Here is a 12,373-nt window from a genome sequence, read left to right as displayed (position 1 = left end):
GATGTCTTGAGATGTTGCTTCAATATATCCACATAATTTTCCTGCCTCATGACGCAATCTATTTTGTGAAGTGCACCAGTCCCTCCTGCAGCAAAGCACCCCCACAACATTATGCTGCCACCCCCGTGTTTCACGGTTGGGATGGTGTTCTTCGGCTTGCTAGCCTCCGCATTTTTTCTCTAAACATAACGATGGTCATTAAGGCCAAACAGTTCTATTTATGTTTCATCAGACCAGAGGACATTTCTCCAAAAAGTACAATCTTTGTCCCCATGTGCAGTTGCAAACCATAGTCTGGCTTTTTTGGCGGTTTTGGAGCAGTAGCTTCTTCCTTGCAGAGCGGCCTTTCAGGTTATGTCAATATAGGACTCGTTTTACTGTGGGTATAGATACTGTTGTACCTGTTTCCTGCAGCATCTTCACAAGGTCCTTTGTTGTTGTTCTGGGATTGATTTGCACTTTTCACACCAAAATAAGTTCATCTGTAGGAGACAGAACGCGTCTCCTTCCTCAGTGGTATGAAGGCTGCGCAGTCCCATGGTGTTTATATTTGCGTACTATTGTTTGTACAGATGGTACCTTCAGGAGTTTGGAAATTGCTCCCAAGGATGAACCAGACTTGTGGAGGGTTAAAAAAAATTCTGAGGTCTTGGCTGATTTATTTTGTTTTTCCCATGATGTCAAGCAAAGAGGAACTGAGTTTGAATGTAGGCCTTGAAATACATCTACATGTACACCTCCTATTGACTCAAACTATGCTAATTAGCCTATCAGAAGCTTCTAAAGCCATGACAACATTTTCTGGAATTTTCCAAGCTGTTTAAAGGCACAGTCAACTTACTGCATGTAAACTTCTGACCCACTGGAATTGTGATACAGTGAATTATAAGTGAAATAATCTGTCTGTAAACAATTGTTGGAAGAATTACTTGTCATGCACAAAGTAGATATCCTAACCGACTTGCCAAAACTATAGTTTGTTCACAAGACATTTGTCGGGTGGTTGAAATACGAGTTTTAATGACTCCAACCTAAGTGTATGTGAACTTCCGACTTCAACGGTATGTTCCACAAACAGTGCAGTTAATCGAACCAACATTTATTTTGGTAGAACATTCACCATTTCATAAAACGTTCAATACAGATAAGATAGATAAGAATCATAATATTATACTTCAACATTTCACGTTCTGATGATTATACATCTGAATACAAGGGATGGATAATTCAGCTAACATTTCCGCATAACTTTCGTGTAATAAATGAGAGCACTACAGTATGCAGAACGACACCATGTTGGTGGAGCACTAACTCTGGTCCATGGCGTTAGTGCGGCCTGCTAACTCTCGGCTCAGGGTATATTAGGCTCTATATTTTCCTCACTAACTTTAAACATCAGCTATCTGAGCAGCTAACAGATTGTACAGCTGTACAAAGCCCATCTGTAAATAGCCCATCCAATCTACCTACCTCATCCCCATATTGTTTTTATTTACTTTTCTGCTCTTTTGCACACCAGTATTTCTACTTGCACATCATCATCTGCACATCTGTCACTCCAGTGTTAATTTGCAAAATTTTAATTACTTCGCTACTATGGCCTATTTATTGCCTTACCTCACGCCATTTGCACACACTGTATATAGACTTTCTTTTTTTTCTATTGTGTTATTGACTGTACACTTGTTTATTCCATGTGTAACTCTGTGTTGTTGTTTGTGTCGCACTGCTTTGTTTTTATCTTGGACAGGTCGCAGTTGTAAATGAGAACTTGCTCTCAACTGGCCTACCTGGTTAAATAAAGGTGAAAAAAAGTGTTTGCAGGCTGCACTAACACCCTGGTTAGGAGAGCACATAAATTGTTACAAAAAATATCAGAATTCTGGAGCCAACCTCTAGATGGGGCTCTTGCACCAGTCTGTGATTCTACTCTCCTCTCTGCTCATGGGGATAGATGGTACTTATTATACAGTGCAAAAGGGTGGGTGAAGGAACCCACAAATGATGGACTGTTGCAACCAAAAATACACATTTATAACAGAAAACAACAACCGTTTAGTGTTCTTCATTCAGTACATCTCTATTGAGTTCTATGGCTTTGACCAGAGAGCTGTGTGTCTACCTGCCTGTGTATTATGACGTTGAAGGCATTAGCATCTGGTTTCACAGTGCTCTCTCCTTCCCTCCACCTCTAAATCTGCTAGAGCAGACTGTACCAACAATCATGCACATAGAACACCTTCAACCAATACACTTAGACAACAACAACATGGGTTACATACATATTTACATATCGACGTTGGACTTGATCGCATGCAGTACTGTAGCTATTACAAGCAGTCCTCAGCAAAACTGAAGGTGGTTTCAATATTACCATGAGAGTCAATACAATACAGGAGTTCAGACCTACCTACCTCAAGAGGAACTAGATCATAGGTAAATTACAGCCCAGACTTTTCACAGCTATGGTCTTCCAAACACTGTTCTGTTTAGCACTGGAGAACCTTCCACAGAGAAAGTAAGAGTGAGGTATTTTTCAATTTTACATATTGGGAAAATATTGGCCACAAGAATACCAACCGATTTCACTCCTTAACTCCGGATGAAAGCTTCTAGAACAGTTTAAACACCAGCCCTACAGCAGACGACACCATCATGCCTGTCGCATCCAAAGCCTTACTGAATGCTCCAATGATGAGCTGGCTTCCACCTCCCCTCAGGAAACTAGAATAACAGGCCAATTAATTCAGTGTGTGTGTGTGTGTGTGTGTGTGTGTTTGTGTGTGTGTGTGTGTGTGTGTGTGTGTGTGTGTGTGTGTGTGTGTGTGTGTGTGTGTGTGTGTGTGTGTGTGTGTGTGTGTGTGTGTGTGTGTGTGTGTGTGTGTGTGTGTGTGTGTGCATGTGTGCGTGCGTGCGTGCGTGCGTGTGTTAGTGCATGCATAAGTACGTGTGTGCGTAGCCAGATTGCAGCGGTGCATCCCGTAGCTCTTCAGGCTCATCAGGCTGCAGCGCAGGAGGCACTCCTAACTCCAATCTCTCTCACACAGATACAATTGAGGATATGTCTCAATCTACAAGGATGCTGCCTTATACAGATACACTGAGGGCCTGTCTCAATCCACCATGAATTCTGCCTTCTGAGGAAAAAGTTAAAATTGCATTCTGAAGTACCTTCATATGAAGACTCTGGGTAGGGAAGGGAAGAGAGGAAGAGTACTGAACTCCTGTACTTGTGTCTTTATTGCATTAGGGAACAGAGACAGCAGAGTAAGCGAAAGTCAGCCCTTGAATGTCCCTGCCAGAGTAAAGGGGTTATGAGGGGTCTCGCTGGCCTCCTCATGCTGGCTTCTCAGTGTTGTTGGATGTCGGACTGTCATTCACTCAGAAAAATCTGGTGATTTATCCGTCAGTGTTCTTTGTTTGTAAGTCACCATCAGTGAGGCATTTTTGAAGTAGTTTTTTTTCTTCTAAAGAAACTGGAAATGACCTCACCCACTGTCATCATGCACATGCAGGTTTGTTTTTCCCGCTCACAGTGGGCGTGGCCGGGCGTGGCTACTCCAGGCCGTTCCGCAGCATTTGATTGGCTGCGATGAGCATGACACTGATGATGAAGGCCATGGCGAAAGCGCAGATCAGACTCTTCCTCACGCACGTCTGCCGGTTCTTATTTTTAGAATGGACTAATAGAAGAGAGAAAGGGGGAAAGGGAGAAAGAGAGAGAAAGCCAGAAAGAGAAAGATGCATTTAATTTCCAGCTGGCACATCACATTACACATCATATTTTTGCCATTTGCCATTTGCCATTCTCTGTGTAAGAAAGGGAAAAAGAGAAAGCCTAATACCAAGTCATTTTCAGCAGTGTGGTGAGAAATTGCTATTGAACAAACTGCACCAGGCTCTCTTCTGAATCATATAGTTTAGGTGTCAGAAAGTGAGTAAGTGATTGAGGGAGGGATGGAAGAAAGAAAGGATAGGAGTAAGTGGCAGGGAGAGTGACTCTGGCAGAGAGAAAGCAGAGGTGAGATCAATCCTATGCTTCAGGTGAGGCTCTGCTCTCTGTCAGATGATGTGTTTGTGTTTGTGGCTGCAGCACAGTGGGACCCGAGATGAAAATAGAACTGACACAAATATACAGTACAACTGGACAAATATGCACGCACACACACGTGAGCATGCACACATTCACACGCACACAGACACACACACACACACAGCTTGAAAGTCATAGATACTCGCCCCGTTTACCCATGAAAAAAGATGGCGCCGAAGAACATGGCTGGCGTTTTACATTCTCTCAACAAATTGTGCTATTTTCTTAGTTTTTTTGCATTTTGTGTAACTTATTTTTTTTAATGATTTTGTACATAATGTTTCTGCTACCGTCTCTCATGACCGAAAATAACTTCTGGACATCAGAACAGCGATTACTCACCGCGGACTGGAAGAAACTTTTTCCTTTAACGAGTCCGACGAGGAGGATATCCTGCTTTCACTGAAACAGGCCCAGATCCTCGTAATTTGCTTGAAGAAAAGATGCAGGAAAAGGGGCCACAGATCGGGATGCCTTCTGAGAATCCGTAGGTGAGCAAGTAAGCTCCCACTGCCACGTCGGTAGCCATGAAGTGCTTTGAAAGTGTGGTGAAAGGACAACAACCTCTCCCTCAATGTAAGGAAGACATAGACTACAGGAAAAGGCAGGCTGAACAGGCCCCCATTAACATTGAAGGGGCTGTAGTGGAGTGGATCGAGAGTTTCAAGTTCCTTGGTGTCCACATCTCCAATGAACTATCATGGTCCAACATACCAAGACAGTTGTGAAGAGGGCACGACAAAACCTTTTCCCCCTCAGGAGACTGACAAGATTTGGCATGCTTCCCCAGATCCTCAAAAGGTTCTACAGCTGCATCGAGAGCATCCTGACCGGTTGCATCACCTCCTAGTATGGCAACTGCTCGGCATCTGACAGTAAGGCGCTACAGAGGGTAGCACCTTAAGGCACTTCTGAACATCCAAACTTCCGAACATCCATATAATAGGCGGTGTCAGAGAAAAGCCCATATCATTGTCAGAGACTCCAGTCACCCAAGTTATGGACTGTTTTCTCTTGCCGCAGCATGGCAGGCGGTGCCGGGGCACCAGGTCTGGGACCGAGGGTCTTCCTTGACAGCTTCTGACCAAAGCCATAAGACTGCTGAACAATTAATGAAATCGCCACTAGATTATTTACATTGACCCCCCTTTCTTTTGTATACTGCTGCTGCTCGCTGTTTATTATCTATGAATAGTCACTTCACCTCTACCTACATGTACAAGTTGCCTTGGCTGACCTGTACCCCCGCACACTGACTCGGTACCGGTACCCCCGGTGTATAGCCTCGTTATTGTTATTATTATTGTGTTACCTTTTATTATCATTTTTGACTTTAGTCTTTTGGTAAATATTTTCTTCACTCTTCTTGAACTGCACTGTTGGTTATTAAGGGCTTGTAAGTTAGCATTTCAGGGTAAGTTCTACACTTGTTGTATTCCGTGCATGTGACAAATACAGTTTGATTTGATTTGAACTTCAGGCCATGATATCATTATCCGGTTCAGACTACCTCCGGCATGAAATGGTTAGTCAGCAATTCTCCCTCCCCCTGCCCAATCAGTGACCTGGAAACAGCGGTGCTGGTTTACAGGGCCGTGGTAACTGTGGTAATTAGATGGGCTGGGCCAATGACCTGCAGGTACAAAGTCCTGTGTAGGTTGCCCCCGCCTCCCTTTACATTTCACTCTCTCACTCTCACAAGCTATTTACAACTATGATGTCAGAAAGCACTGAACAAATCACTTTACTTACACAAAAGTCAACTTTAACCGTTTTTTTTGGTTAAAATTAGCTAAAATGTATAGATTTGTCATACCTGTATCATGAAGCATTTTACGATAACACAATCAATTGTGCCCTACAGTGACATCAAGTATTTATTTCTATAGGCCAGAACACATTCAAGTGTTCGTCAATAGCGGGTACTGTTCATTTAGACCTTGGAGCCTGATATTCTCTTCCCCTACGTGATTTAGCCCATAGTGGTGCTAACTGTAACTCCCAGTCACAAACCCAGTTGAAACATCCCATTCGCACAGAGGACACATTGCAATCTCTCAGTCTCACCTTCCGGTTTTAATACTCTGATAAAGCACCTTACAATCCATGTCCAGCCCTGATGTCTGTTGCCACTCTTACAGCAGTAAATTTACAGGCCATTTCGGCTCTGCTGCATCGCACAGCCTTTCCAGTTTCACAAGGAGCAGTGTGTCTCAGACTGCAACAGAGAGAGATTAATAAGGGAATGACCTCTGAGTGTCTATTTTAGCTCTAACCTGAAAGGCTACAGAACCAACAGCTTACTGGGGAAGGAGGTTCTAGTTGGACTCAGATCTCAGGGGAAATGCTACATTTTATGTTTTGTAATGATTCACCTGAACACTGGTCTCCTGCTCCTGACATTCAATGGTTGTATCATCTTCACTACAGACATAATAGGGTCATTCCAATAATTCAGTGCCTTTAGAGAAGTGTAACTTGGTCAAAAAATTATTTTGATTCCACCTAATTTTAACATTCTGTCAAAAACAGCACATGTTCAACTTCATAAAAACATGTTTTCCATCTCAAGTGGATACTTTTAAAATAGACTTTAGGAAGTGCTTATTGAATTCCAAATAAAGTAACAGGGTTGACCGTAACAGGTTGACGATGTCATCTTAAATCAGCCATACATCCCTTTGTGAATGAAGGAATGGAAGCTTATTGTGTGCAACAGTGAGTGGTAATTGAGTGCAAGCTGCACCAAAACAATTTAATTGCTAAAACATTTCTATCCTGTCTATCTATGGGGTAACAGGGTTGACGTTTTATACTCAACCCACTCAGTTTTCCACCACAAAACCAGAAAAAGGCCAAAAAGAGTAGAACCAGATCACCTGCTTTTAAACTATGATTTGACTATTAGATGTTCAATGTTTCTTTTGAAAAAACATTTTAAAATAAATAGTTTCAACATATTGAAATGAATGTAATTCACTTAACAGGGTTGATCTTAAAATAAAGGACAGATGTAAATGAATCACTAATCACATTAAATAAATAAAATGTCTTTAAAAATGCCTATGCCAAAAAATAACTCGATTTTTACGATGATGGTGAAACTTGGAGATATTTTTGGATCAAGTGGTTTGAAATCTTTCTAGAAGTGACACAGGGCTGAAGGAGGGACATGTCAAAATGGTGCATTTTGGCACATTAGCAAGCCTTTATTCAGATAAGAAAATAGGATTGATTGAATTCTCCATGTGGTCTATATTAAAGGGCACTTCAATTAATATAGCAGGCTTTTAAAATTCTAATTGATATTTTAAGTACAAATATTGCACCAAAGGGACGCAAAAGGCATTCTTTTCGTGGAACGACCCAATAACAAACAAAAAATAAAGATTAATATCAACCTAATCACCCTTCCCTACTGCTATGGTATTCATAACTCCCTGATGACACCTTTTTACATCATAGCCCAGGTGACCAAATGACTTCCTACACCATGAACACCTTCAATCAATAAATCAGCAGGTGGAGTCTGACGGTTATGGATCCTGATAGGTGGAGTCAGATCCATCCTGACGGGTGGACGGGCGTGCAGCACTCTCTGCCACACCGATGACAGCTAGCAGACTCTCTCTCTCCCACACATCCACCCTCCATCTCTCTCTCTCGTCCACCCTCCATCTCTCTCCACAGGCTACAGAATCTACTCAACTCACTTCCTTCAAAGTCTGCCTGACAGTGTCCCGAGTTCTCGTTGAGGCTCTCCTCCTCGTTGATGATGATGTTCTCGATGTCCTTCATGGTCAGGTGGTCTCTGAAGGCATGGAACAGGATGTGTTTCAGCTCCTCAAGGGTGATACGCTGCATGTCAAACTGCAGGGGGGAGGAAAAGGGAGTAAAAGAGTAGTGAGGGAAAAGTTTTGAAGAGAGGGAAAGCAAACAACACACTTTAATTTGCTACATTGACACAGGGGGGATGGAATTTAGGTTCCCAAATCAATTTTCTTATAATTTTTTTTTATTTTTACAAAATGTGAATTTTTTGTTGTTGTAAAATAGTCATGATTACTCTACTGAGGTACCTTTTGTCTGATGGATGCACATCATGCAACTATTTCTGTAACATACTTCAATACAGGAAATCCAGACTAGGGACGCTAAAATTAAAATAAAAAACTCAAATGAATGCTATTTCAATATTTTCAATTTCAATTTCTGATTGAAGGCCCAAGCAATAAGACAAGACTAGTAGAATACAACGCTTGCATTTTAGCTTCATGTGTTTTCTAGTTCATTCCTCTGTACATTCACTCTAATGAAAGTAGCTACTGCAAGTGACTAGAGTTATAGCCTTAAAGTGATTGATCTCACCTTAGGTGTTGATGAATGGCTGATGCTTTTTAACCATTATCCAAAGCAATCCAATATAACAAGAAATAACACCCAGAGCCATATGCCAAAAGTTTGGAAGATTCCCAAAGTCCTTGGCAACGTTTTGGAGGAGTTTAAAAGTTTACTTTGCAGGTATTTCTCCAGTTTTTGCCTCCTTACACTGGCTGTCTGTGGTATTAAGAATTCATATCTTGATCCCTAAAATCAATCTGATGTTTCCAATTCAACAATATGCAAAGATCTATCAAACATAATTGAGAATGTATTTGTAGTGAAAGCCAACAGTGCACAAAGAGTCATTGATGCTGCTGACACAAAAGTGAAAGACTAGAATAATTGATCCTTTTTTTATTGAATTTTTACCCAGGTAATCTCATTGAGATATCTATTTTTCAAGAGAGACCTGGTCCAACCAAGACAGCGGCAGGGGAGAACAAAGTTTCAGACAAATCTCCGACATAACAATTTACAGACATAGCCACACCATGAACAAATTATAGACGTCGACACACACTCATATCAAAGGTCACTTGTTAAGTTGTGGCCAATGGGAGTTGACCTGGTTGACGGGAGGCCTGGGAAAATAAGAGCGAGAGAGACGTTGAAAAGGATAGACACTACATTATGATGTTGGTGAAGAAAAATGATAAAAGAAGACGATAAAAATAGAACAAAACCCATACCTACCGAGTTTTGAAGGGAGATCCGATTTTATTTTAGAAGAGAGTTGTTATAATTTTGTTAAGAAAGACTTAGTGAAGACTGAAGCTACCGTCTCATCGTGGAGGTATTTGACAGCCTTGAGGTTAGCCATGGCTGTCCATGGAGAACAAGAGCACCTTCTCCCAGCTGCCCACTGCACTGAGGCTAGGTAACACGGTCACCACCAATAAATCCATGATAATCGAAAACTTCAACAAGCATTTCTCAACAGCTGGCCATGCCTTCCTCCTGGCTACTCCAACCTCGGCCAACAGCCCCACCCCCCCTGCAGCTACTCGCCCAAGCCACCCCAGCTTCTCCTTTACCCAAATCCAGATAGCAGATGTTCTGAAAGAGCTGCAAAACCTGGACCCATACAAATCAGCTGGGCTTGACAATCTGGACCCTCTATTTCTGAAACTATCCGCCGCCATTGTCATCTACAAAATGGCTTCCAATACTCTACTCAGCAAACTGGATGCAGTTTATCACATGCCATCCGCTTTGTTACTAAAGCACCTTATACCACCCACCACTGCGACCTGTATGCTCTAGTCGGCTGGCCCTCGCTACATATTCGTCGCCAGACCCACTGGCTCCAGGTCATCTACCAGTCCATGCTAGGTAAAGCTCCGCCTTATCTCAGTTCACTGGTCACGATGGCAACACCCACCCGTAGCACGCGCTCCAGCAGGTGTATCTCACTGATCATCCCTAAAGCCAACACCTCATTTGGCAGCCTTTCCTTCCAGTACTCTGCTGCCTGTGACTGGAACGAATTGCAAAAATTGTTGAAGTTGGAGACTTTTATCTCCCTCACCAATTTTAAACATTTGCTATCTGAGCAGCTAACCGATCGCTGCAGCTGTACATAGTCCATCGGTAAATAGCCCACCCAATTTACCTACCTCATCCTCACACTGTTTTTATTTATGAACTTTTCTGCTCTTTTGTACACCAGTATCTCTACCTGCACATGACCATCTGATCATTTATCACTCCAGTGTTAATCTGCTAAATTGTAATTATTTGCCTACCTCCTCATGCCTTTTGCACACAATGTATATAGACTCTTTTTTTAAATAAAATAAAAATTCTACTGTGTTATTGACTTGTTTATTGTTTACTCCATGTGTAACTCTGTGTTGCTGTCTGTTCACACTGCTATGCTTTATCTTGGCCAGGTAGCAGTTGTAAATGAGAACTTGTTCTCAACTAGCCTACCTGGTTAAATAAAGGTGAAATAAAAAATAAAATAAAAGCCTAGCATCGTGTGACACCGAGAGAGATTTGCTTGGGAAAGATAAACGAGTTCATGTTCCCATGGGATATCGGTTACAGCTAAAGAGTACTGTCTACATTGATAGCTGTGCTTGCTGTGGAACTTGTGAGGAAACCAGCAGGGAACTGTTATACTTAACTGAGGGAATATCTACGAGTAACGTTAGTGAGTAACCACAACGGTGGGATGCTTCTGGACTTTATGTGTGTCGTCATTTAAGGTTAAGCAAGATTGAAATAATTTGGACATTATTGGTTATTATTTTTTATTTATTTCGATGTGGTGCTTTGAAAATGTAATAATACACATTTTTAACCTTATGTATGTTGCCTTGGTGGAGTCATTTACTGTTTCAATTCAATTTAATGCATGGGAAAGTATATCCTTATACAATAAAAAAAAACTATAATCATTCCATCTGAAGTTAATACCCTATTTGTCATCACCCTAGATAGTTTACAATAGGGATTCTTATTGGAGATGTCCTTCTCACCTAACATCCCATGCTGTTGAGATACTCTATGTAAGTTAATATTGTGAGAGTCATATTCAAGCCTGGTGAGAGGGTTACATACCACTGTGTGAACTCTTAATGACAATCACATTCATCAGTAAGACGAGTCAATCAAACTTGTAAGCTGCTCCAAAGAAACAAGATCCTGGAGTTTCAAACTGGTCCGTAGAGCGTTCAAAGACCACACAGCCGAGTAACTAAAACACTTTTTAGCCATGGGACTCTTAGGGCACTTTCTCACACAGTTAGTTTGAATGCTTGACTTGCACAAAAGTTGTCAGTTTAGTTTGTTTGGAGCTATGTGGGACATATCAAACAGTGATTAAATGCTGGCCAAGGATCATACAAACTGCTTTGAGACAATAGGTCCTATGAGAGGGTTGGGCTTGGACTTCTAGTGAATTCTGGAGTGTTTGCTATTTTAGTTTTTTAGTGGAGAGCAATCAAGCTCAAGTGGAAAAAAGATAGAAAGGCCCTGAGACAATGGATGTGCTGACAGATACACCAGTTTACATGGAGTAAAGTGTTGGACTGAAAAAAAAACACAACGTGAGTATAGCAAGCAACCCAGTAATCTATCCATACAATCAGATCCTCAGACAAGGTTACTATTCCCACAGTGGGACTAAAACTGCTTAACTTTTTATTGCAGTGGGCTAAATCAGGGTCACACAGAGTGTAGTGTGCCTTGGTAGTCTTAAACAAATCTACTTTGAAACAAAAGTATACACATCACACGCATGGTTATGGGATTAAAAAAGAAGACACCTGTACCATGTCAGATATAGAGTTGAAATGTATTCAACTTTTGAGTTTTCATACCAATATTGCACTTTATATACTGAGTGTACAAAACATTAAGAACTCCTGCTCTTTCCATGAAATAGACTGACAAGGCGAATCCAGGTGAAAGCTATTATAATTTATTGATGTCACTTGTTAAATCCTCTTCAATTAGTGTAGATGAAGGGGAGGAGACGCGTTAAATAATTATTTTGAGGCTGTTTTCGGAAGGGGGGGTGCAATTTAATATTAGGAGTGTCACGTTCTGACCTTTATTTCCTTTGTTTTGTATTTATTTAGTATGGTCAGGGCGTGAGTTGGGTGGGCAGTCTATGTTTGTTTTTCTATGTTTTGGGGATTTCTATGTTTCGGCCTAGTATGGTTCTCAATCAGAGGCAGGTGCCATTAGTTGTCTCTGATTGAGAATCATACTTAGGTAGCCTGGGTTGCACTGTTTGTTTGTGGGTGATTGTCTATGTTGATGGCTTGTTTCAGCGCAGCTCGCATTAGCTTCACGGTTGTTATTTTGTTTACTGGTTTTGTATAGTTTTCAGTGTTCAGTACTTTCTTTATTAAAGATTTACCATGGACACTTACCATGCCGCATATT

The 12,373-nt window shown here is 41.4% G+C and overlaps 1 protein-coding gene across 1 annotated transcript in view; it reads right to left on the bottom strand.

The window, feature by feature from the left end:
• Window positions 1-2,901: 2,901 nt before the first annotated feature.
• Window positions 2,902-12,373, bottom strand: part of LOC139386040 (calcium-binding protein 8-like) — a 91,206-nt gene continuing 81,734 nt past the window's right edge. The window contains exons 5-6 of the mRNA XM_071131452.1: window positions 7,807-7,963; window positions 2,902-3,683 (exon numbers count right to left, since the gene is read on the bottom strand). Coding sequence (XP_070987553.1) covers window positions 3,556-3,683; window positions 7,807-7,963 — 285 coding nt within the window. The 3' untranslated portion in view covers window positions 2,902-3,555. The remainder of the gene's footprint in view (window positions 3,684-7,806; window positions 7,964-12,373) is intronic.

This window comes from Oncorhynchus clarkii, chromosome 27 (assembly GCF_045791955.1).
Source record: "Oncorhynchus clarkii lewisi isolate Uvic-CL-2024 chromosome 27, UVic_Ocla_1.0, whole genome shotgun sequence".
Lineage (NCBI taxonomy): Eukaryota > Metazoa > Chordata > Actinopteri > Salmoniformes > Salmonidae > Oncorhynchus > Oncorhynchus clarkii.
The sequence above is the reverse complement of the archived record's forward strand: the minus strand, read 5'-3'. Positions and strand labels throughout refer to the sequence as shown.